The 26,775-nt window shown below is 41.8% G+C and overlaps 1 protein-coding gene across 1 annotated transcript; it reads right to left on the minus strand.

Moving 5' to 3' along the window:
* Positions 1 to 8: 8 nt before the first annotated feature.
* On the minus strand, positions 9 to 16,321 carry WNT16 (Wnt family member 16). Its single transcript, XM_040061117.2, has 4 exons — positions 15,963 to 16,321; positions 15,617 to 15,864; positions 13,318 to 13,604; positions 9 to 6,787 (listed from the first exon to the last, which is right to left on the minus strand). Exons 1-4 carry the CDS (start codon positions 16,046 to 16,048, stop codon positions 6,323 to 6,325), a joined length of 1,086 nt encoding a protein of 361 aa, XP_039917051.1. The 5' UTR covers positions 16,049 to 16,321; the 3' UTR covers positions 9 to 6,322.
* Between the last annotated feature and the right edge of the window lie 10,454 nt (positions 16,322 to 26,775).

A 26,775-nucleotide genomic window follows, 5' to 3' on the forward strand; every position in this document is an offset into this window, starting at 1 on the left:
TGCTCCAAAAATTTATTTTGTAGTTCCCCCATCAAAACTGAATAATCAGCAAAGGAAGACTATGTGATAGTATAGCACAGATATGCCAGGAAAAGAGCAATAGAATATTTTTTTCCTGTCTTTAAGGGATGAGCTAAGGTAAATATATAAATAGTATATGTAATATGTAAAAGCAGCTTGGAAGAATTTGTATTTAAATTGAAAGTGTTTACTTTATAGAAAGGAGCTGGCATGTTAAGCAGCAGTACTGTGGCTAATTTTTCCATTTTTTATTCAGCTTTTGTACCACTGCTTAACCGATTCTCCCTATGGCTGTTCAGCTGCAGTGGCTGGTCACGCAGTGAATGTGCATAATGGACGAGCTTCCTCTTTTATTTCTATCATCAGGAATAAATTTCCCATCACAAAGAGCCTGTTAGAAAGCACTCTGCCTTCTAGTGAGAGTTGTTTCAGGGTACACAGTTGTGCACCTTCACCACCTACAGTACTTTTCATGAGCCGAAGCAATCTCTTCTTCAGTGGAGTGTCAGAGAGAGCATTGTGTCTTGGGTTGTGCAATGTGTGACTGGTGAACTTAACTGACAATGTTTCCTTCATCCTTTTTTTCAATTGGGGAAAAAAAAAGGACCAAGTTTAAGTGGCCTTATTCTTTAGCTTGTATCAGAGCTGTGTGAAGACCTTGTTTTCTTTTTAAGCTTGTATTTCTTTTAAGTAGGGCCACCTTGAAATTTTCCTGGAACGAAGTTATACCATACTAACTGGCTGTATCAATATTCACAAAATTAGGGCTGACACAGAACTGGCTGTAATCTCTTGGAGCTTTGTGTCATGAATTCTGGTATATTCCTCAAAAACTTCAAGCCAGTACTGTGGGGCGAAAGCTATAAAGGGTTTTCCAGGAACCCACAGTGAGTTTAACAGAATCATTAGAAATAGTATTGTTGTTAATGTTTTGTGAGTCAAATTCTGTGCACTAAAAATTCCAAGCAATGTTGAGAATTACCTTGTAAGAAAAATAAATAATCTCTGATACCAGAGTAAGACTGGATTCTGAGTTATCTATGTTTAACTAGCTTTTAAAATAATATGGGTTTCCCTCAAGATTGTTAAGTCTTCCAGATTTTCCTGTGTAGGAGGGTGTTAAAATCATATGTATTTTTTCATTGAAGTAAAATCCCCTTTTCTAATGAATTTGAAATTCTATTTCATTACTTTAGGCTGTAGTGAAAAACTAATATTATAATTCCTGGAATTTTCACAGAAAATACAGTTCTGTTGGTGTATATGCCAGTATTGGCTACACTGCTATCCAGAATAATACCAAAATAATTTTGAAGTTACTCAGCAGGGTTTTAAGAGGAAGAAATCCTATTTGGCTGCATTAGTAGTTTTCGTGGACTACTCTTGCCTTCATTCTTTTGGCTTTGAATGCCAATAAACATTACGTCTTTCTTCAAATTAAAAAGTTAACATTTCCTCTACAAAATTAAATGGAGAATGTGTGCCTTTACTAGCAATCCAAGTTAATATAATTCTCTTAACCCCCTTAAAGTTGCACCTGCAACAAACCTTTTAAACAAAGCATTTTAAAACAATAAAATGGTAGAATTATTTTTGTTATGTCTTAAGTAATTCGAGTCTTAAAATTTTGATGGAAATCTTCCTCTTACTCTCTGTGTCCTCACAGCTGTATGGTATCATATTTAATAAGACTCTTATCAAATATTTAAAAGTCACACTGGAGTGGCCACACAAATGGGGTGTCCTTGCTTTTCTCCATCCTCATGCTCCGTTGACTTGCTGTAAGATCTGGTCCTGCCCTCACTGCTTTGAGTGGGCAAGTTACAGTATCGTGCTGCTTACATGAACTCTGAATCTTAACAGAGAGACTTTCTGGTAATCTAGCTGCATTTCATTTGAGTTGCCAAGTGCAAAGATGACTATTCTGGCATCTCTCCAGCTGGGGATAGGAAATCAGTTGCAAAGACAAAGGTACAAGTGCACAAATACCTGTGTGTGACAAAGCTCCAGCATCCATATTTTCCTATACACTATGATGGGAACATTTGTAGCATCTTGCAGACTTGTTGAGAGCAGAGCAGCGAGGGAAGGGAAGAGGAAGGTTATGGGGTATGTCTGCCTCAGAAGTAGAGCTCTGTGAAGAGAGGGGGAAGGACACAAGAAGGTTTCAACTTAATTTTCAGCAAGGAATACCCAGCTGGGATTCAAGGCATGTGAAGATGACTTCAATGTAAAGCACAGCACTCAACTGCTTTATTAATGGTACTTTATATGGATTAGTAGGAGTTTTAAGAAATAACCTGAAGAGGCTCACTGCCTTGATGTACCCTCTGGACCTTCCCTTTCATGATCCAAGGGGGGTTTGTTTGTTTGTTTTTGTTTTTTGTGGTTTTTGTTGTTTTGTTTCCCCCTATGGAAAAAGCAGACACTTCTGCAGCCTTAGTTTCCTGATTGCCAGTTTGGAAAAAGCTTTATTTTGCTCAGCATGTTTTGCTTTCCAGGTGTCTTACTGTGGCACTTAGTTTCCTCAAACATTGAATTGACTGTTAAATGCTTGATATGTATGTAATGTCTCCTGAACTGTTTGGGTTTTATTGCAGTCTGAGTGTTTTTCAAGAATAAGTGTATTAATAAAATAAGAGGTGAGGTGGATAATTTTGAAGGGGAAATAATACTGCCACCATGAGTGCTGACTGACTTTCCTGTGTAAGGATGGGAAGGACCGCAGTGCCTCCACTACTGACTTGGGTCATGATTAAGCAAGAGACTTTTTATTGAAATCCTCTTCAGCTTTAAGGCTGTAAGGCTATAGCCCATCCTTAATACAAGGGTGAAGAATGGCAAGAGAACATGCTCTGCTTGAGATGTTTCTTTGCATTTCTGATAGCATTAAAGCCACTTTTAGTTCCTCCCTGCTGCCTCTGTAGTTATCCCTTTCAACATCACAAAGATCTAAGGCATCTTTCATAGACTCAGGTTAAAACAGATTCCTCAGATATCACTTCCTGTGCTTCACTGCCCATCTAGGTGACTTGGCTCATGTGCTGTCCAAATCTTCTTAGCTGAAAATTAATGATTACTTTTTAGCAAGTTAAAAATGGATGACTCGCCACTTTTTACATTGTTCCTTGCCCTATGTTCTCCTCTCCAGAACAAGCAAACCAGTCTCTTTAATCTTGTACTTCAGTTGCTATAATCTCTACATCTGTAATTACCTGTTGCCTCAGAAAGGTCTGTTCCTTACTCACGGTGTTGTCCATAGCATGATATAGCTACAGGCTCATGAAAAACGTGAAAAAAGGCACTCCAAACTGAGGAGGAATCATGACTCCTCTTTGAGCTTGATGGATGGCAGTGGAAGAGTGCTATCTTCTGTGGAACGTAGCTTGCGAACATTTTTTCCTACCAAATGCTACAGCAATCTTCTCTTAATTATCCTTTTTAGCCTTGAATGTTTCAGCATTGTTTTTATCAATACAGCCTCAGGTTCCCAGGTCTTGGTAGCTGAATCATACCATTGAAAAACTTGGTGGATGTCTTGATTTCTGACTTTTATTTTTCCGTTCTCAAAGGTGCCTCAAAAAGACCTAACCCACCACATAGATAACTACACCTTGTGTTAAGTTTTGAAGTATATTATAGTAGTAGTATTATATTAGTTAATAAAATGAACATCATCTTTTTATTATCATTTGAAGTATGCAGATATGAAAACTTTGTTTCAGGGTATTAAAATATATATATAGAGAGGTAGGGATCAGCACAGAGCACCGTAATAATCCAACTACATTGTCTACTATGTAAAATGCATGGAAATCACTCACTCCATCCTCTGGGAAGATTCTAATCCCCAGAGGCAGCTAAAACAGCTACTTAATTCTCTTTCTCTTGCTCATCTTGCAATCAGTGAATAGGAAAAAAAAAAACAAACCCAAAATTACCAAAAAAAATACCCAAACAACAAATTACTGAGCTCAAATAATATTTCAAGGTTATTTAAGTGGTCAAAATTGTATTATCCCAAGTATGGTCTCAGCAGAGAGTATGATACTTTTCTGCCTGGACTTAGTGCTATTTGGTCCTCTCCTAGCCATGCTTCCAGTCAGTCCTGTGGCACAGCCTGAGGAACCTGTGGCTTTATTTTCACTGCTGAAACAACCTGGGGTCACAACTCTCTCTTCAGGGTCTTCCACCTTGATATGTCCTCTCTATCCAAGTTTTCACAGAGAAGATGTTGAAATATTCTGCAGTAGTGCCTTACTGGCATGCTGAGCACCCTTCCCACAGACAGCAGATTTTGTACTCTCAAGATAATAATTTGGTTAGGCCAGTGGAGGTGGACTGACCAAGTGTGGAGTAAAGGTCCAAACAGCAGATAATGGCCTTCATTGTTGCTGTGAACTGATGTTCCTAAGATAATCCACATAAGGCAGAGAAATACCACAACATAGAAAATTTGTTTCCTTCTTCCTGACCTACACATCCAATAAAGAGTGGCTGTTCAGAATCTGGTCACCATCTTTCCTGGGAAAATAACTGACAACTAGGAAATTAATTCTTCAAAGTAACTTTGAAAGCCTCAGCCAAAAACTTTCCCAAGTTTCTAAAAACTGGCTGTTAGTATGAAGGAAGTTAAGGGATTGCAAACCCTTCCACGTTCCCTTGATTTCAGAGGGAGTACTTACTGCTGGAGGTGGGATTTCAGTGTTTGCAAAATGCATTTAAGAGAATAATAAAAAAAGGTATGCAGAATACTAACTAACTGACCATTTAGAAAATCATGGTTTCTCATCAGTGCGTATGAACTGCAATAGTTATAACTACCGTGATGATCAAAACCCCTAACATTTATGCAGTTCTCTAATTTCCCCCAGCACATGCAAATAAAAATCAAATAAAGGCTACTACAATATTAACAAATACCTAACCAACAAATCTCAAGGGCTGCAGTCTTATCACATTAGTTTCAGAAACCTTTTACATAACTTGCATAATTTAAATATTTACAAAATATAAACATTCTTGTCTTATCAAAAATAGTTCTTTGCACAATTAAACAACAGTAATCCTTTCACATGATGCTTTTTAAGCCAGGCTTTAAATCACTGCATGACAATAAACAACCTTTTACAGATGTAAAATAAAATAAAGCCAACATATGGAGACAGAGAAAATGTTATCATTAACAGTTTAAATATTTTAGTGGTGTGAGCCAATCCATAAATTACACTGTGCATTGAACTTACTGAGGATGCAACCTAATAAAAAGTTCTAGCTGCTGATTCTATAAAGAAAATAGGTTTTAAAAAACTCCTTTGCTTTATGGCAGATTCCCTTGGGCTAAATCTCATGTGGTTAATGTTGATAATGATGGTGAACCACCAGTGAGATGGTTGAATGTGGCAGGTTATTGCATAGAATTCAAGAGGAGGGTGACAACCAGCTGACTTGCAAAATTTGTGCTCAGATACTCAGGAAATGCCTGCAGAGGGTTTTATTTTCTTCAACTATCAAGCTGCATTTTTGTCCCTTCAGACCTGTCCCTTGTGTGTTTGAAGGACAACCTGTTAAAAAGGCTGAGGTTGCTTTTTGGTACCCCATTCACATTCACCAAGCAGTGCTCCTGCCTTTCTCCCCTGGGCACAGCTTGACCCTGCTTTCCCAGGCAGACACTGAGCCTCTGCAGTCACACATGTTCCCCACTTCCCCGACGCTTTTCTGCACGTTATGCAGAAGGCAGTTTTCTGAACGGCTGCAAAGCAAATGCTTCGTGGTCGACAGCTGAACTGTTTCCCTATCTTTGTGGGCTTTTCTGAAGTCTGCAGAAATGAACTATCTAGTGGATCCATCTATCCCAGTTTTCAAAGCGCAGACATAAGGACTATATCTAATGTGTCTTACAAACTTTTAACTCTTCAGTCTCTGGCTAATGAGATCTTGAAATTTCTCCACTGTACCTACCCACCACATGGATCTTCAGGACACTGTGTCTATTAAATACTTGAAAAGTTTAGCATTTGTCTCTGCTCATGGAGTAACACCTTCAAATGTGTCATCAGGAGTCCTTTTTGCTGTTCAAGTTGTCCCTGCATGCAGCCTGATGTTTACTCAGATGTCAGTTTTCAGTTCACTCAACTCAGATTTCAGTTGAGGCTTGCTTGGGCTACCCACTGTCCGGCAGTACCTGTTCCCCCTGAGGCCGATCCCTCTGAAATCCCACATGGTAGCAGTGATTGCTGCTCTGGGCAGCTGTGTGCACCACACAGGCTGGATGGTTTGGCCACGTTCCCCGTACTTCATCTTATTTGCAGGTGTGTACGTCGGTCATGGTCTCGCACCTCCTGCAGCGCACGTAGCAGCACCAGACAAACTTGCACTCGCACCTTTCGACGTGCCTGACCACGTGGGTGTTGTACCCACGCCCACAGCACAGCAGGTTACAGCCCTCGGGTCCCTGCGAGGTGCGGTTACATTCTCTTCCCTGAGTCCCGGGGATCCCCAGTTTTTGGTCTTCAACACAGTAATTGGGCGATTTGTTCACATACAGCAGGTCCTCTTTCCCAATTGGTATTTTTCTCTGGCTTTTCTCTTTCCTGCGTAGCTTTTTTTTCAGTCTGTCTGATATTTGTATGCTGTTTTCATACTTATCCTTTAAAAACCGGCCAATCTTTTCAAAGGATGACATGGTTTTCCAACAAGTTTTCACAGCACAGGACCCAGAAACACCATGACAACGGCAATCCACAGACATCAGCTTTGCTACAGCCTGAAAGAAAAGGGAGAACAACAGTTGGATGTGGTCTTTCATTCATCAGGAATGTTGCCTGACATCAGTAACACAGAGTTCTCAAAGTATTTAATATTACAGCTGCCACTGCCATTTCTGTACCAGGGAATTTAGAGCACGTGTTAGGAACCAGGCTTCCAGTCCTGGACCCCTACTATGAGAGACACGATCTTCAGATGTGCTCTTCATTTGCAGTTTGCAATGGGCGTAATGTAGCAATACCATCCACAACAGTGAAAGCTGTGATTTCTGGATGGCTTTTCATACTGGAGGATCCCGAACACCTGAATGACATGTCCTGTGCTGTTCCTCCCCCTGCTGGAATGCAAAAGGCTCTCATGGGTGAAAGGGTCTAGTGGGGAATAGCAGAAGGGCAAAGCAAAGGCAAGGCAGGTCATGGCACCTTTCCTATGCTGGAAGGCACATACTGAGCAAGGAAGTGCCCAGTTATGTTGCCTTTTAAGGGTACTTTACAGCTACCATTCACAACCTTCTTTGTAACCAAGGCCACAAAAATGGCTGAAGTCACACAGCGGTGCCTGGGCACCCAGTGTGGGTCAGACACAAAGCAGCACGGGAGGAGGCACCCCAGGGCAAACTGTTGGAAGAGCAGGAGGATGCCCACATCTCAGAGCTTCACAGAAAGTATCAAAAGGCTCATCATGGCTTAGCAGAGGTCTCTTCAGCTACAGTATTCTGTAGTAAATCTCAGGTGCTTCTCACTTACAGTCTTGAGCCCCGTGCTTTTAATTTAGACATAAATAGTTCTAGTACGGGTATCTAGTGTTTCCAGTTTCATAATGGCTTTATTTAACACAATTAGATAGTTGCATTCATATTACTTTTATAACTGTCAATGTTTTAGCAAGGTTTCCACAGTTATTGCCAACACTTAAATACCCTTAGAAGAGTTACTTTTCCATGCCCATGCAGAAACAAGGGCTGGGCTGAACAGTAACTGACTGACAATGGGAATCTGAAGCCTGTGTTAAGCTTTTTGTAACACACGATAATTTTGGCTTAGTTTATAGAATATCAAGCCTCAAATAACTGGAATCTGTAAACAAGCAGTAACCTCCTTTATCTCATATCTTAATCTTGAGACTGACTCAAACACTCAGGATGCAATCAATATAATATTTCCTTCTCTAATACCTAATAATCATAGTGTAAAATCATACAATTAGTCTTGTGACAACCCTCGCATTAGAGTTTGAAAAAGGCACTGAAAAATCACAGGTACAGATGTAGCACAAGACATCGTAATTTTTGGTTTGTTTTACATTTGCATTAATGTATGTTCTGGAGCCATCCTGTAGACTCATATGGGTCATTGATTAGTAGTGTGGAAAGCCCATGTTGCCATCTTCCATTTTACTAACCTTTCTCCCTGTATTTAATTTCAATCAAAGCTACTGGGAAATTTAACAGTAAGTAAGTGTGGACTTTAAATTGGTTCATATTAAGTTTGTCTTGAAACTTCTCATGCATCAAGGCCAGTGCATATTCAAATTAATCCTCTTTGAAGGGACCACTTTTACCAAAACATGAGGAAAACAACAACAACAAAAAAAAAACAAACATCCCAACTATGTGATGTTTATTAAATTTCATCCTAAGCCTTTCATTATCCCTCAGCCTCCAGAGATTCTAACTGCTGTCAGTCTATGTCTTTCTGAAAGTGAATTAAAAAAACAAAACACAAACCTAAAATTCTCCTCTGGTTACCCCTGAGAAAGTAGTTTCATTTGTGCCAGTTCCAAAGCCTTGATTGTGCAGTGAGATCTGAAATCCCACTGAGCCCCACTGGCCCTTTGCAAGACCAGAAAACAAGTCAAGTCCCAGAGTCTGTATTGGTAGCTCAGGCAGCACAAATGCCATCCTCAAAATTCCAAAGCCAGTAAAGGAATAGGACAAATCAAATGAGCTATTTCTAATCCATGTGCTGAAGTGGGACTTCTCATCATGGTAACTGTGGTCACTGAAGTTTGGGATGAGTCCAGCATGGTTACACCATTGGTTTCAGTGGGCACTGAGGCCTCCTGGCTGTCCCAAAGGCATTGACACAATCTTGAGCTGGCATTTGCATAAAACTCTACAAACATTTAACAAAACACATGACCAAAGTGTTTCCTTGGAGTCACATCTTTGGTGAATAAACAGGAACAATTTGAAGGTGGAGATTACTGTGGAAGCCAAATATGCAAGACATTCACAAAAAATATTAGCAAGAAAGAGCAGGCATATGTTCTGACCTAAAACAGCCATGAGCTTTTGCAAACTAAACCTGGTGAAGAGATGCACCTGTACAGGAGATGCTTCCACATGCTGCAGGCTGCTTTTGCAATTGGAGATTTTTCTGCACTACTGGAAGAAATAAGTATATTACAACAAGCAAACTCTCACCCATGAGCACACACAGACTGTTTTAGTGGCAAATCAACTGCTAGTCAGTACTGGGAGATACTTACCATCTCTTCTACACAGACTAGTTTCTCTTTAATAGACAGACTTGACCTTGCTCATATCTCAAGAATCTGTCAATAATGAAATCACTGGGTAGTCAGAATATTAATCATTAAGATGTAAGAGTGATTGAGGCAGATGAGAATTTAAAATCCAAGGACAAAAAGTCTGTCAGAAGACAGATGACCTAATAAAAATGTGAAGGAAAACAGAAACACAATATCAAAAGATAAATTTTACAGACAATTTAAAAATAGAGAGGATTTAATAGCATTTTTCCAGTTTTGAATGATAACTTATTTTTGTCAAGTAACTAGAATTTTGAAGTAGTTTTAAATCATATTGTGCTACTAGATTTATAAGGTTATCGATGTAATCCTTGTTTTCACTGCAGAATGATAAGGTACTTACTAAGGGCAGAAGGATCCAGGAATTGTCAGAAGAAGCTCTGGACATGCCTGCTAGATGCTAAGGGTGAGTTACTTCCATGTGGGCAAGTAGCCCAGCAGATGACACTCAGAGTCTTTCTCTGAGGATGAATTAAACAGGAGTAGAGGGAGACAGTTGTGAAACAAGAGCAGAAACTGATGTTGAAGTCTTAGACTGATATAAAAATGCGGCATACATTAGCAGTGTATGGATGAGCAGATGAATGCAAGAACTACAAATGTGATTGTGTCTTGCTTCCCAGCTGCTAGATGGGCAAGTCTTCATCCTGGACTCCAATACATTTTAAGTTACCAGCACAGGGAGGTCACATTTTGCTTTGCCTGATCACAGAACATGCTGCTGCATCTCAGTCTGCCATGTGAACTTCAGTGAAAAAGCTCCCATACCTGAACATCTGGCAAAATTTAGGGATTAGGTATCTTCTCCTGATACTGCAAGCAAACCTAAGATCATGCCTATACAGCCAACATGGCCTTCAGGTGGGACACAGCTGCAGCACACACCTGTGTCTCAGCAGTGCACAGTGACTGCAGTTACTGGGACCGTGACTTCCGGACTGACTCCACAACCAGTGTTCTCTTTCGTATTTTAGATTCATGTGGTGAATCTGCTCAGTTATTCATGAAATAGTGAGAGGATTCTCCCTATGAAACAAAATTCCATGGAGAGTGTCAGAGGAGCACGGTTACAGTGGATAGATGTGTCATTCTGAGCAAGCTGGGGCAGGCTTTCTTAGATGGGTTATGGAACTGACTGATAGCTTGTGAGAAATGATCAGTGTGGAACTGAGCTGGGTCCACAAGTGTTGTGGTCAGCCACAAAGCCCATCTGAACAGTTCCTCCTGCCCCTATTGCCACTCAGCCTTGGTGGAACAACACACACAACAAAAGTCCAGGGTTAAGTGATGAACAGGGACAAACACTGCTCCTTTTAAAAATTAAACCTGAGAGGAAGATCATTTTTAAACTGTCTTCCTTTCACTGATCCAATGCAATTAAAAGAGGGAGCAGCACAGGGTGGGAATCTGTGGCTAGAACAGACAGACGGGGCAGAAAGCAGAGGCTGATTTGCAGCAAAGAAGAGTGTCAGTGGAATCACAGTTTGCATACCCTCTAATGCCAGTTAATGCTTAACACCTCCAAGTTAAGCTTTCTGTTTGCAGGCACTGTTCTCAGCTGTGAGACAAGGACTGCCAGTACTAGCTTTGTCACAGGAACCGATGGCTGTAATCAAATGTCCCAGTTTCAGCCACTGGTAGAACTAATAGGATTATTCATGAAGACAAGCACATGTCCTACCAGAGGTGCATCACTTAAGAACAGTTCCAAACTCTTGGTGAATCTCTTACCAAACCACAAGTATCAGCAAAAACAAACTCTCTGATAAGCCAGGTTTTTCAATGGGAGAACACAAGTCCCACATCAAATAGATTTCCACAAGTGGAAAAGTGAGCACAATTATTCCAGCACTAAAATAATACTAATGCAATGATAGTCAGCCCATAGTGCCTGACTCCTCATATCATTTTGTATAAGGAGAAGAGCCCAATTCACATATGCACATCCAAGTACACTGAAAATTGCCATGCTAAAAGATGATGAATGTTTATCTTGTAGCAGAATGAGGATGAAATCTGAATCTTCTGAGAGTCTGATTAGTGGACAACTCAAAAGACACACATAGTTTTAAAAATGTTATATGTTAATATGATAACTATGAGATGTGGAAGTGTAACATAACATTTTGCACTGAAATATGAGAGAAACAAGGGAATTCTGCACATACCAGTTCTGTTACTAACTCCAGACAAACACAGAAGTATTGTCCCTGGAAGATTGCTCTTGCAAGACACCAAACCAGGAACATGATAGTGTTTATTACAAAAGGCTATAAGAAATCAAAACATCCTTCTTGTAAGTCCCAAAACATGAAGACCAACATTTTCCAGCATCTCCTAGTTAAGATTTGAAGATACAAAAAGGAAGAGTTATGCTAAACTTTACTTCAGATAATATTGCTTCTAGAAATCCCAAGTACCAACAATAAACATTCTTCTTCATTCTGGACAGTGATCAAAATATTTGCTTTATCCTACATTTTGCCATTAAATTACAAAATATTTATGCATGGAAACTGATTATATATTTCTTCCTTAACTATCTTGCTCTACAAACATGATAAACAACCCTTTGCTCTTTCCTTAAGGAAATAATCATTTTATCTTATGTTCCTCATATTAACATCTCCCACTACAAGATAACAATCACCCTTCCTTGGAGATGATTTAGATCACTGGCATCTAATTAAACTCACAGTAACTACTCTGAGCTTTTGCTTAGGTCTAAAGTTTGCTTCATCTGCTTCAGTTATGAAAAGGGTCTTTGTCACAGTACCAGGAATCACGGAATGGTTTGGGTTGGAAGGAACCTGAAAGACTTTCTGCTTTTCCAACTACATAGCTTAAATGAAATAACACATATTACCTGTAAAAAATACTTCAAATCAAAGTAATTTTCAATTCTACTACCATGGGTCGTATGATGGCTTACTATGCCTATTCCTTGTCTATGGCAAATAGGAAAGTTGATTACAGTAAAACCCACTGATGCTGCTTCTAGCTACAGGAAATTTCAGAGTCACAATGGAGTCCATCAATACGTGCAGTCAAACCCAGAGATTTTCCCTTTCTTTTTTTTTTTTTTCCCCTGTAGTTAAAGCTGTGTCACTGAGTAGAACAGATTTAAAATATTATGGGCCTAGAGAGAGCCATTAAAGATAAAATTTCCAAGGTAAAGCAGAGAAAGTAATTTTAAAGGAAAAATAAGAATACAAATCTCTGCGATTCCAGATGTAAGATCCAAGCACTAGATTACAGGATCATATCTCTCTGTATAAGCTATTTCTGCCCCCATTTTACATCTTCTGCAGGACAGGAAGGAGAATCCAATGTCACACACCCAAACACACAGTTTTCCTCAGCAAGTTGGTTGGAAGTTCTTTGGGCTGAAAAAAGGCATCCAAAATCAGTCTCCTTTCACTTCTTTGACACATGTCCTAACCAATGAGCTAGTTTGAAGGTGTCATTTCTATCCCGTGTCTTTAAAGAGAATATTAACTCTTGATTTCCCCTCTGAACAATGTTAAACTTGCACTCACAGGTGTGGACTGCAGACTGGGGATGAGTAATGACACCTTGTGTCCAGCTAGCCTTCTCATTCAGTATCAGAGAAAATTGAAATGCAGGTCATGATAGTAACAGAATAATAAGTGCCAAAAAATCATATAGTATCATACTGATAAAAGGACTATTTCAAGTTTACAACTGAATATCAAATATCTAATTAAGATAAATTTACTATTTAAGCACTGCAGATCTATTACTTATTTTGTGGGTTTTATTTTAACACACTGAGATTAGTTGGTTAAAACCAGCTCTGGTTCTGAGTTTGTACGTGTTTCTTCGGTGATGTTGCTGCTGTTCTTGCCGCTGGCCCCATGAATACCTGCAGCCAGGGACCTGCCTCCTTTGGCTGGTGCCATCTTGTCAATGAAGGTGACCGAGCAGTTGCTGCTACATCTGAATGACACCTACCTGCCTCCCAGCCTCATTGTTGTGCAGGTTCATCGCCACCAGGCCACTCCCGCTCTTGCCTGTTATGTTCTTGAAAGGTGCGTCCAGGAACTTCCTGCTGAAGGACATTCCATAGTGGATATCGTCAGAGCAGCCTCCCCAGTGCCAGCCCTCGCTGGCTGAGCCGCCGTGCCGCAGGGTGACATCGCAGGAGCACTCGGTCACGTTCCCCGCGCTGCACAACCGCGTCACCGAGTGCACCAGCCCCGCCGCCGTCACCGCCGAGATGAACGCGGTCTCCTTCGTGCCTGCACAGCAAGGCGTGAAATGTTACTCTGGAACTCCCTCTGATCGCCCTCCTGGCTGCGCTACACACAGGGACTTGACAAGCCGTCCGATTATTAAAAGGGAACAGTTATAAGTTTAAAGTCATCACAGCATGGACTGTAATGTTATCTTGTTCAAAGCAATGGATGTTCATACCCCAAAATGACTTCAGGGTCTCTTCATATGACCGTGCCATTAATGATGCTGTTTCTCACTACTTGTACCATGCAATTTTGGGTACCTTCTTTCTAAATCTGATTAGGAATTTTATTTGCCTCAGAAATTTTCAAGCCAAATAATAAAAAAAAAATCAAACACAAAACTAACCACATTCCAAACCCCTTACTCTCTACTCTGCTTTTCACTGTTCATATTGATTTGAATAAGAAAAGGTCAGTTTAAATCTCAGAGAAACTGTCATGATCCCAGGTTACTTTGGTACAGGGCCAAAACTTACCTCATGTGAAATTTAGCACACATTGATGTTCTTCTGATTCACAAAGGGATTAAAGAGCCCCAAAAATCTTAAATCAGGCAGAAAACAGGATGGCATAAAGATTTTTAGGCCATGTGTTTTTTCTAGAAATAGCTGTCCATGGAAAAGATAGCAGCATGAAAGACCTTTACTTGTTAGACTGTATCTCAGAAGAATTATGGAGGGACCTTCCTGGGCTTCTTATGCCTGTCCCATTCTCTGAAACTTCTGGCGTAACGTGACACACAGCTTTATACTGTGTTAAAGGCATACTCTAAGCAAACTGAGTATCAGTGAGTGGTCAATAAATGTAGCTAAAATTTTACTGAAATGGGCCAATTTTCACTGCTGTGAAAATTTATTATTTCCAGTCTCCAAAGTTCCTGCTCATGGGCAGGAAATTTTCTGTTTGTTTCTCCTGTGGTGTCAGTACCATCATAAAAGGCTTCCACAGTACACACTAGTGAAGCTTTGTGGGTGACCAGTGGCACTCATCTACAGGTCTTCAGGAACAGTCTTTCCTGTTGAACAAAAGGACCAACACACATATGGCTCCATAGAATGGGGAAAACTGGAAAACTCCCATTTTCTTTTTTTTTTTTCCCTTCCTTTTTGGAATATGCATCATTTTTTATTCCTCACTTTATGTTTTCATGATTAAAGCTGGGGGGTTTTACACTGTTTTAGTACTAAGTGAAGACCGCATGAACATAAAGCGAAGTACCACAATACTTAAAATCATATCCATCACACAATCAGTGACGAGGGAGCTAAAAAAAAGTTGCAGGATCCTTGCAACTTGCAGGAAAGTGGTGGTGCGGCATTTGATGCAAAAAACTCATCCTTGTTTCAGTGGAAATTCCAGCAATTTCATAATTATTTTATGCAAGAAAAAAGCAGCTTTGGTTTGACTGTGCCGATCAATCCACAAAACTGACCACATATGATATATTTTAAAGAATTTCAGATTGTATTTAGTGCCTTGAGCAGACTGCTCGTGTCATAAGCCCACTTATTTAGTAACTACGACACAAGGGGGATAAACCCAAAGTAAGGCTAAGAACAACAGTATTCAGCTGTTAAGTGTAGTTAAGTGGATCTGCCTACGGGCAGTGTTATCCACGGGCGTACTATGTGTAAACTACAAGAAGCAACAGCAACTTTGCAAAGACAAGGGCAGGTTTCGTCTGCTCCGTGCGTTCCGTGTGCCTGCGGTACCTCCCGGGACGGCTGCGGTGACCGTCCGCCCGGCTCTGCCCGGCTCTGCCCGGCTCTGCCCCGCTCTGCCCGGCTCTGCCCGGCTCTGCCCGGCTCTGCCCCGCTCTGCCCGGCTCTGCCCGGCTCTGCCCGGCTCTGCCCCGCTCTGCCCGGCTCTGCCGACGGGACGCACGGACGGTCCCCGCCAGCGCAAACCCAGGACCCCGGGGCGGCCCCGGGTCCCCGCCATGCCGTGCCGTGCCGTGCCGTGCCGTGCCGTGCCGTGCCGTGCCGTGCCGTGCCGTGCCGGGGCTCACTCACCGCTGCTGAGCTGCTGCCCGAGGGCGGCGGGGCCGGCGGTCCCGCGGCGGGCGGCGGGCGGGGAGCGGCAGTCCCAGCGCTCGTGTCGGAACTGGCTGCGGCACTCCTGGAGGCCCAGGCGCGCTCCCTCCCGGATCGCGGGCATCAGCTCCGGCTTCTGCTCGCACAGGTCCTGCTGCCGGCGGCTCAGCGGAGGGCTGGCGCAGCCCGGCTTCTCGGGCCCGCCGGCGGCGGCGATGCCCAGCCACCTGCAGAGGCAGCCCCCCGTCAGCGCCGGGCCCCGACGGACGCGAGGGGACGGGCTCCGCGCCGCCCTCCCTCCCCGACCCCGCGCCCGGCTACTCACATCCAGGTGCTGCCGGCGGCGGGGCAGAGGGCGAGGAGCAGCGCCGCCCGCAGCAGGCACGGTCCGAGGGGAGCCCCGCGCCCCATGGCAGCCGCATCAAGCCCCGCCGCGCAGCCGCCCCTGCCCGCGGCCCGGCCCCCGGGCAGCAGGGACCGGGGGGGGACCGTACCAGGGACACCCCCCCTACTCGGGTTTCTCCGCCTCGAGGGACAGGGGGCAGCTGGCGCGGCGAGCCCGGGCCGCAGGACGGCCCTCCCGGGGAGGCTGTGCTGGCAGGGAGGGCGGCGGGAGGGGACACATCGGGAGCGCTCGGTTCCCGTCAAGGTGAGAAAGTCGGGCTGGATGCTTCCCCCGGCTCCTTCCCCGGTTGTGCCTCCCCGCCCGTGCATTGGCCGCCCGGGGGCTGGGGCGGGCCGGGGCGGGCCGGGCGGGGGCGCGGCGGGGGCTCCGCTCCGCCAAGCGGCGCTCCGCACTGCCCCGCACTGCCCCGCTCTGCTCCACTCCGCAAAGCGGCGCTCGGCACTGCCCCGCACTGTTCCGCACTGTCCCGCACTGTCCCGCACTGCTCCGCACGGCCCCGCTCTGCTCCACTCCGCAAAGCGGCGCTCGGCACTGCCCCGCACTGTTCCGCACTGTCCCGCACTGTCCCGCACGGCCCCGCTCTGCTCCACTCCGCAAAGCGGCGCTCCGCACTGCCCCGCACTGTCCCGCACTGTCCCGCACGGCTCCGCACTGCCCCGCACTGTCCCGCACTGCCCCGCACGGCCCCGCTCTGCTCCACTCCGCAAAGCGGCGCTCCGCACGGCTCCGCACGGCTCCGCACAGCTCCTCACTGCCCCGCACGGCCGCGCTTCTGCGATGCTGCCCCTTGGGCTGTGAGGCGCCGAGAGCGCCTGCGAGGGATGTAGCGGGGTCTGGGCGCGGCAGAGTAGAACTGAAGGCAAAGGAACCCGCAGGTCTGCAGTGATTTAATCCACAGAAATGAGAGAGATGCTAATACTTGCCAGCATTCCCTACACTTTTTATTCAAATTTTCTAATGCTTTAGCAGTATAAACTGAGTCAGCATCGGTATCCATTAGGACAGCATTTGTTCTTTCATTCCTGTTAATTTCAGTGAGATAGCCTTATCAACTGCTACCTCGATTGCCAATCATTAGTTACACATTAAAAGCCAATGAGTCAGCTAGCACCTGATGGAGAGCTAGCGTTGGCACTCTGGACTTTCAAATCTCCTTTGATCACAATATATTGCTGCTTCCTTCTGTGTAAGCAAAACACCTGCACTAAAAATAATCTGGGAAAAAAAAAAAAAAAAAAAAAAGGACAGATGTGTAAAACTTTGATTTGACGCAGTTGTAAATTAGTGAAATAGCTCTTGTGTACTGACAATAGCTCCAAGTGAAGAACACAATAAATCATCCCAATGACAAATTAACAATTTTAAGAGTACATGTTGGGAAATAATCACGTAGATGTGCTGTTTCCTCAGCCTTTTTTTCCCCATGAATGTGTGGAGATGTTTTAAGAGCGCAGTCTGTAGTCTATTTAGGTCTATAAAATGATTCCTCCTTCCTACTTAGGTGTCTGCTCCCAAAGCCCCTCCAAAGCATCATCAACTCTGGACAGATTGCGAATGATCCCATAGTTATTTAAACCTTTCAAAAGAACTTGTTTTCTCTGTTCTGAGTTTTAGTCTAGAGAACACCTGCTTGTGGTTGCAGAGGAGCTTAGACCAGAGTGAGGGACATTGGAACACAGGGAGCCAGACATGAAACAGGCCTGAACCAGCCAAAATGTGTTGGCTGTGTCAGAGAATTATCTGATTATTCCAGGACACATGGTTCATTTTATCCTCTTTGCTGCTTCCTGGCTCCATCTTCTAAAATGAATTCAAAGCCTTGGTCTAGCAGACGTGGGTTCCTTATGTGCTGCTTTATCTGCTCTATGAATTTATCTTCCATTCTGAAATTGTTTTTCCTCCAGGTTCTTTAAACAAGTTTCTTCTCTGTGGTTGTTTGTTTTGATTTTGTTCTTGATGGTTCATTTATTTTTAATTTATTAATGTTAATATGGATATTTTGATTATAAATTCTTATATGTGAATTTTTCTATAGTAGCTACATAATTTTGTATGCAAATAGCAATATAAGATTTAAATTTTAAAAATATTTATTTCAAAAATTCCAGTCCTATTTGTAGCATTTCATATAGGACCCCTTAAATAAATACATTACCTTTGTGTTGAGTTCTCATGGGGATCTGATTTTATGTATATTTTTTGCTACATTCATCTTTATCTAGGTAGGGAAACCCTTTGATCATATACACTGTAAAGTGAAACACTTGCAATTTGGAGGGCTGATGCTAAACAACAAATAATACTTATTGTAAGGGACTTCTTGAGATCGTCCAGTTCAATCTCTAGCAGTGACTGGAAGCAAACTACGTTTTTCCACGACCATCTGATTTAAAAAATTTGGGTTACTATGTGTTTGAATCCTAATCTCCTATCTGCCTTTCTTCCCATCTGTTTCCCTTACCACCACTCCCCTGTTGCTGTCACAGCTGGATTCCCCACCAGATCCCCATCCTCTGCCCTTCTCCTGCATTTTAGCTTCCTGCCTGCTATTTACACCATCTCGCTGCTTTGTTCCCTCCAGCAATGCTCTCTTCTCCAGGCAAAGGCAGCACATACAGCAGTGTTCCTGTTAGTCTAGAGCTCTGCCGGCAGGTCAGTTGGCTAGCAAGAGTGCACGTTATGTGGTTTGCAAACCTGCAAAGGGAAACAATTTAGAAATGCCTTGCTATCAACCAAAATTTATTGCAATTTGCCAAATGTTTCTGAAGGCTGTAATTCTAATTCATTGATGCTTCAGAGCCCTCTGTGCTGGAAGACCATTCACTCCATCACAGACAGCAACATGAGTGGGATGCACAGACAGTGAAGCAGAATCCAAGCCAAGGTCAAGTGCCAAGCTTCAGTGAACAAAACTCACTATAAATCAGGGAATATAGACTTGACTTTCTGCTTATCTTGCTTTCTCTGGCCATGGTGGGGCTATCTGTGGTCATTCATACTATAAAGCCCACAGAGTTTTATTTTAAAAAGAAAAAAAATCAAATTATGATAAAGGAAAAAAAAAAAAAAAAAAAGGAAATGTGTCTAAGTAGGTTTGTATTTCCTGATGGGAAATTTATTAATTTAATATTTAATGAACATTAATGTGACCCTGACAGGGTCCATTACATGCATACATACATATATGAGATCCACTAATATATAAAGAAATACTCTGTTGTGCAGAATCTGTGTGAATAAACTTCACGTGCTTCAGAGATAGACCAATTATCTCTTTGAAAAGATAGCAGCTAGTGCTTTCACTATAATCAAGGTTTGTCGCCTTATTAGAAGTAAGTACGTAAAAAGTTAACTTCTCCTAAACAAGTGACCCCTTTTTGAAAGGTTTGTTCAAATTATTTTCCTCCTCCTGGCACTTCTGATGCCCATCAGAGACATGAATATGACAGAACAAACTGCATTATCCTACCTGTGCATACAATGGGGTTATTATCCCCTTATCTTGTAAAAGTGAACAGGGGATAGCCTATATCAGGTTATCCCTTCAGCTATGACGTGTGATGGCCAAGCTCAAAATCTGTACTTCTAACACTAAGAGCACGCTTTCTATCCCCCTCAGTGCTTGGCTGCATGATGTGCCACCACTCTGGGAACTGCAGACGTGCCCAGTCTTTGCATTGAAGGAACCTTTTTGGCAAAACAGTGATACCCAAGCAGAGCCATTGCACCACGGGGGTAGTGAGAGTACTGCACCCTCAGTGAGAAGGGACATGAGGAGAGATGTGCCGAGTCCCTAGACCTGGGGACAAGAGTCCTCGTGCTCTTGGTGCAGTGCTCCCTCACAGCACAGCATCTCTCAGTCAGGGGATTGTCTGTAGAGAAGTCTCAGGACTTCAGTAAGGTCAGGCTGGCAGTAGAAGTGAAGTTAGGAGAGGAAAACAGAGATGCCCCTTCTGCCCTACATGGCCCTCCAAGATCCCTCTGCCCCTTGTGTTTAACATTATTGCTGTTATTCATTTTAATATCTATAGCTGAAAGTACTCACTGTTGCTGATTCAGTTGTAGCATGCTGAGTTCACAGAAGACTGGGACAGAAATTAAAGTTCATCCAGTAGTGACATGTTGCCAGATGGAGACTTCACAAACAGACCTCACAAGCATGTAATGGTTCCAAAGCTACCCCTGAATATTATGATTATAGTAGCTGCACAACACATTATACAGAACCACATTTTCTGCGTGCATGGATATATATAAAAAAGGTAGAAGTAGTATCTGGAAGGTGAGGAAAGGGCACGCATGCTTCTCACAATAATCCCTTCTGTTCTTGCCAAAGCATCCAGAAGAAAACTAAACTATCTGGAGCTCATAGCTCCAGATAGTTGCTGAATCAATTGCTGAACAGGTCTTCTGGCAATTTACATCTACTGGTGATGTGCTGCCAGAAAGCTGGGGCTTAGGAAGAGAGGACTTAGTCTGATTATAGAGTCTGATGTTTCCTGTGGTCACAGATCTGGAGGCAGTGTTCCTGGCTTAGCAATATTTACATGAGTGCTTGAGAATTCCTCATTTTTTGGGGGAATCCTAGAAGTAAGTAAGGGTTCTTCTGAAGTGCTGCTAGCAAATTCTATTCTCTGACATGGAATGTCTAAATGTAGGTATTTTCTAGAGTTACCCCAGGGAGCTATTTTCAGCATACTATTATGGAGTAAAATTCATCAAGAGAATGCTGTAAAGGCTTCAAAGCATAGTGTGAAAGATATGGGAATAAAATTTGCTTATTGATTCTAATTTCATCCAGACTTAGTATTAAAAGCTAAAATTAGTTGCAAAATTGTATTTGATAATAGTGTACCTTTATGGTGTCAATGAATTTCCCTCGTTTTGAGGATGATGAGACATGCTCTTGGAGACAGGACATAATGAAAAAAGGAATTTTTCACTGACTTGAAGTTTGCTTAATGTTTTCTTTGTACTTAAAGCAAAATAATTTCAAGATTTTATTTTTTTGTTTTTAGATCAAGTGTATGAGATTAGAGTAGGTGCTGCTGGCTGGTGTTGCAGAACTTCTAAAAGGTAATTGTGTAGGGTGGTGAAAAGAGTAGCTCAAGAGCACGGAGAATCCAAATTACTTCAGCATAGAAGGGGCGTCTGGAGGTATTCCTTATTTAGTTTTAAATCAGACTCCCCTGAGGATGCTTTGTTGATGTATGTGTAAGCTTTGTACAGAAGTTCCTGAGATAAGCAGGAGAAGGTACTGTGTGTGTGTGCTCATGCGTGTTCCTGGTGTGTGCAGAAGCAACACGCTTGCTCCCAAAGAGGTCACTGAATTTTAGGTATAATACAGGTAGAGGAAGGAGGAAGAACTGCTCCCTTATATTCCCACCCCAACTGATAATTTGCATTAACACTTTCCACAGGACCATTTCATAGAATATTTTGTTACATCTCCAAATAGAGACATGATTCACATTCACAGAACTATTGCCATCCTGTGATGAGGGAACTGACATTCAGAGTGCTATTTAATTCTCTGGCATCAGATGGTGAATCATCACCAAATCCATGGTCAGGTTTCTCACTGCTAGTTCAATTTCTAATGAGCTACTTTTTGTTTGAGTGAGGATAATGATAGAAACAAGAATCTACTCTGTAACTGTTGCAATGCAAAGCTCTATTTGTTGTCTTCTCATTCACCATATGGATATGTGCCTAATTTTTCAAGGTCCAGTGGTCAGACTGCTTGCACCGTACATGTGAATTTACCTACAAGTCCAGTTTAAACAGAGGAAGCTTAGGAAGAAATGTGAAAGAATGGTGTTGTGTTAACAACCACAGAAGTAGTCGCTTTCTACCCATGGTGTGGTAGTAATGGGAAGAAATTAATGACCTAGTTTTTCACATTAAGAGCCATTCGAGTTATAGGACAGCATTTAAAACATTGAAAATTCAAATAATTACACCCTTCCCCCCCAATTTCAATGATCTGTCCCATCTTAAAAATCAAGGTGCAAGAAACTCCCCAGTAAGAAGGCAACCTGTCCCTTCATAAATGTTCAAATGGTTACAGGACAACTTGCACTAGCAGATTTTATTGGACTCTCAAAATTTTTGATTGGATTATATGACAAACATCAAATCCTTCTTCAAATCTTACTAAATCTTGCTAAATCAGTGTTACATGTTACCTGTTTCCTGACCCACTTCCTTATTTCCTCTCCTCAGTGATTGCCTTCTTCTCCCTTTCTAGCAATTTTTTTTCTTTTTGAGTGGGCCTGGCACTGGAGTATGTGAATCCACTTAAACCTTTTAACACTGTTGTCAAAGCAAGTCTTTCAGCTTTGGAAACCTTACCTTTCTTATATTTCTGCAGCTGTGACATTTCTCCACTGTTGTGTAAGACGGAGTAGTTGTGGTTTAAAACGTATGCAGCCGTGGGCAAGATGCCAAAGTCTACAGGGTTTAGGCTGTCCCCAGCTACTTGAACTCTGCTAAACTGGCAAGTTATCAGAATAGCTGGGATTTAACATCTCAGCAACCTTGTAACAGCATTGATCCAAATCATGCAAAAGTTAAGGCCATGGGGATTAAAGGTTTGAGTTGTTTGGGGATTTTTTTGTATTTTTATGCCTTTCCAACTAGTAGTTTCCTATTGTGCTTATAATTATTTATTTGAAAACTTCCTTTTATTCCTGTGTTCTGAGATGTTTGAACAGCTCAACAACTGCAAAAACCCCCAGTGATCACCAGTGAAAATGGGGTCAGTGTGGAGCTTGAGCATCTACAATTTCCCCTCCTCCTGTGAGGAGAGATCAGTATTCCCTAGTGTGGCATGGGCAGTAGCAATCATGCCTTGGGATTCATCCTGGAGAGTAGGGCAAGGCACCTTCCACCCCAACTCCTTTCAGGAGATAATAAAGCCAGGTAGTCTTTGGTGGAAGAGACAAGCAGGAGGTACAGGGCTCAATATTGCCCTGGAGTGTCCAGGTGATGCCAGCACTCTGTAAACACCTCTGATGGAAGTGTCTCAGTGCCTTAAAAGTGTAGTGGTTAATCCTGACTCCCAGAATGGAGCTGGGCAATTTGTCAATCCCTCTGCCTTGCCTCACCATTCCGCAGACAAGGCTGCTGCTCAGATGCCTGGAATCTCTTGCTTGTGGCAGTTCCCAGGGTATGTGAAAGATTCTCCAGACAAAGTATAAAGGAGCTCACAAACACAGCTGTAAAATTAAGTGCCATGGGGCCATAAATATCTGTTTTTAATAGTGCACACATTATTAAGTTCCTCTCCTGAATGAACAAATTATTTGCAGCCTCAAAACCAAGTTAATGACATCTTCTGTCTAGAAATAAGCATACTTCTATATATTAAATACACTCATAGCAAATGCTTTCAACCTCTGTTATTGCTCAGAAAATTCAGCTATGCTGTTGTAAAATTTTCCTGCCTTTTAGGTAGTGCAGGGCAATAGGCAGGACCATCAAGTCCTTTAATTTCTAATTTCTGTAAATATAATCTATTTTATTTTAATTATCATCAGAAATCATATTAGAATTTGCTTGGGCTCACCACTGTCCCAGCTGTGCTTGGTACTTTTGCATGTGAGAGTCTGACAGGTGTTTCGTTGCTGTTGCCAATTTTTTTTTTTTTTTTTTTTTTTTTAATATCTACAACTATTTCTGCAGAAATGTTTAGGAAGTATTTTTGGATAATGAACTTGGAGTGTAAGCTATATGTTATTCCTCAAAATTGTTTTCCAGTGCCAGACATCCGATTATCTGTGTTTTAATGGAACATACATCCTCTTCAGCTGCATTCTGGGAGGTGTTATCTGCTAGGATCCAAGAAAGTCCATTTGGTCATGGACAAACATCATGATGATATACAACAGGCCTGGTCCACACCAAAAAAAAGGGATAATAAGCCTGCTTTCCAGAAATAGCTATCTTTAGATCTTTACATCATCTTGTGTTTTCCAAGGCTTGTTTTACTTCCATATCTGTGGAACAAAGGGGAAAAAAAGCCCTAGGGGTTTTCTATTTTTATTATCACACAGCTGACTTGGTTAGCATGCAAATCTAGTATCTCTGTGCACTTCCTGTTTATCTCATCCTCAGGCTATACAGGACATCACAGCATGCTGGCCAATAATACAGGGGATTCAACAGGAAAGATTTTTAGACTGACTTGGTGATACTTGACTTGTGCTTTGAAGTACAACTTAATGGGCACATGTGATTAAAAGCTTTCATGACTGTAGAGGGAGCTTGAGTGTGAGGTGCCAAAATACATGAAAGGGAAGTCAATATATTTTGTTTTATTGCAGCCGTCACAAATTTTATATTATCACAGTTATGAAGAACTGATGTACTATTTTTATTTTTACATTTGAGATTGAAGATGATATTGTTAGCAATGTCAACACCAAAGCCTCCTTATGGTAAATGTACATATTGAGAGTTAAGAATATACTGACAAAGACAAAACAAAAATATAAGCTGAATTTAAGAACAGAGAGTAAATACGGATCACATATCTTTACCAATAATAATTGTTTGAACTCTCGTAGAAACTGGTGAAGGCAAAGAAGTAATGCAGCATAGATCAAAGGGAAATAGAAAAAGTTAAGTGAATCATATGTGTTCAAAATGGAAAGAAACATATTCTCAGATCTGATGATAAAATCTTCAGAGCTTGCAAATATTCTATATGATATCTACTTTATATCTGTTACTCCTTTCAAGGAATAAATGTTGCTATCTGAACGGTATAAATAAAGCAGAAAATAAATGTCTGGTGGATCAAGCTATTGCAGACTATATTTACACCATATAAACATAACATTAAGTGTCTACTGGATCAGATCCCTGCTGCAATATTGGAGGACAAAGATTCATTGTATTATTTGTAGTATAGAAGGGCTGTATATTAACCTTAAATTTACCTGCCTTACAAAAATAAGCAAATGGGCTTAAAAAAAATAGGATCAGATGTTGAACTACTCCCTAGCTGCAGAATCTGTCACTTTCAGAAAGTGGCCAGAAACTATGGAAACAACTTTTTTATAGAAGCTTTAAGACCCTTAAAGCTGTATGCTGAGGTGATGTGTTACAAGAGGGACCGCTTTACAATATGACTCCTGAGACCACTTACGCATGTGTGAGTGTGAGAGTTGGTGCAATTTACTCACCAAATCCTAAATCTGCCCTGTTACGGGAATACAGCTCCACCTATTTAAATCAAGCGTCTCCACCTCAACAAAACAAAACTTTCCTTCCTTTTGTACACTCTCTCTGTATTGGAATCTGCTAAAAAGAAGGACATGGCTGTGTAAACATAACATTTAATTCTGTCTATACAGACACAGGGGGTGGAAGATAAATGGACAGGTTTACAGTTCTATGAAAATAGGGATTGATGAAATTAATTAGCTGGAGAATAAAATAAGGGAGATGAAGGAAGGGATGGATATGTTAAGAGAAAATGAAAAATGGAAATGCATTCCCACCTTATTTTAATTTTTGACTTCTTACAACTTTTTCTTCTAAAAGGTTTCAGTTATGCAGTGGGCCTGTGTAAACACAGGCACATTTTCTTGCTCACAGGGCCTTCAATATTTGTCCAAAATAAAGCTGATGGAGACCACAGCTTCATCAGCTGAGAACTGGACACTAGTCAGCAGGCTAAGGTGATATGTGGAGATTGGAAAATGAGGTCGGTCACTTGTTCATAGACAGGGGAGGTGGAAGGGAAGATGAAGAAGTAAGGAAAAATTATGGAAATGGAAAAGAAAGGCTGGAAGATTTTAGTAAGGAATATTCAAAGAAAGGCAGGAAAGGAAAGGAAGGAAAAGCAGGAAAGGCAGGAAAAGGAATAGGCTGGGAATGCTTTTGTAAGAGGATGACAATTACTTGCTTGCAGGATTCAAGATGTGCCAGGAGAATCCATTAATCCCTTGCATGCAGTCATGTTCATAAAGCAAGTGCACTTAAGTAAAGCATGAGCAAATCTGAAAAACTTTGGGATTCAGAGGCTTGTCATTTTGTTGGGGATCTTTTTAAACAAAAATGTTACCAGTTGGAAAAAAGGAGTCTAGACATGAACAGTTCAACATACAGTACCTGAGTGCAAGACACAGCATTTTATCTCCATTCTTGGCTAGATGGCCATAAAATATTTATGGGTCCAGGAAGCAAATATATTAATTGCAGTTGAATATGTGACCGTAACAGGGTATTTTCTTAGGTGCTTTCATAACAAGTTGTTTCTAAATCTGTCACAAATAACCTGGAAAGACATGGCGAGTTTCTGCTGGATATCAATATTTTGTTCAAAAATAATAAGATATCATGCATGAACAAGCCAGGACTGGACCTGAGATTCCTATTTCAACTTACACTGCCATCAATGTTGTTGTGTGATGTTGCAAATAATTCCATCTGGAACAAAAAAAAAAAAAAAAAAGAAGCCTAGATCCTTCAATATTACTTGGTGAAAGATTTGAAGACACAAATCCCTATTTAAAATCTACCAGTATTGTGTCATAGCATTTTTACCAGAGCCCTTGTAAATCAAGCCTTGATTTTTCTTTCAGTTTATATTGCAATGCGCTGCCACTTGGACATTAACCACACTTTTCACTTCAGCAGCTTGTCTGTGGCTCGATTACTGTCAAACGCTTAAACGTTCTATAAGACTTTTCTCCTCAGATCTTCTATGCTCCATGTAGAA

Source organism: Hirundo rustica, chromosome 4 (genome assembly GCF_015227805.2).
Source record: "Hirundo rustica isolate bHirRus1 chromosome 4, bHirRus1.pri.v3, whole genome shotgun sequence".
Classification (NCBI taxonomy): domain Eukaryota; kingdom Metazoa; phylum Chordata; class Aves; order Passeriformes; family Hirundinidae; genus Hirundo; species Hirundo rustica.

What these genes read in the sequence shown, in the direction of transcription:
- WNT16 (XM_040061117.2), bottom strand. Translation starts at nt 16,048, where the DNA reads ATGGGGCGCGGGGCTCCCCTCGGACCGTGCCTGCTGCGGGCGGCGCTG. An exon ending in GCCGCCGGCAGCACCTGGAT is followed by an intron (nt 15,865 to 15,962) that starts GTGAGTAGCCGG and finishes CTGCCTCTGCAG; the next exon opens with GTGGCTGGGCATCGCCGCCG. An exon ending in ACAATGAGGCTGGGAGGCAG is followed by an intron (nt 6,788 to 13,317) that starts GTAGGTGTCATT and finishes CTTTTCTTTCAG; the next exon opens with GCTGTAGCAAAGCTGATGTC.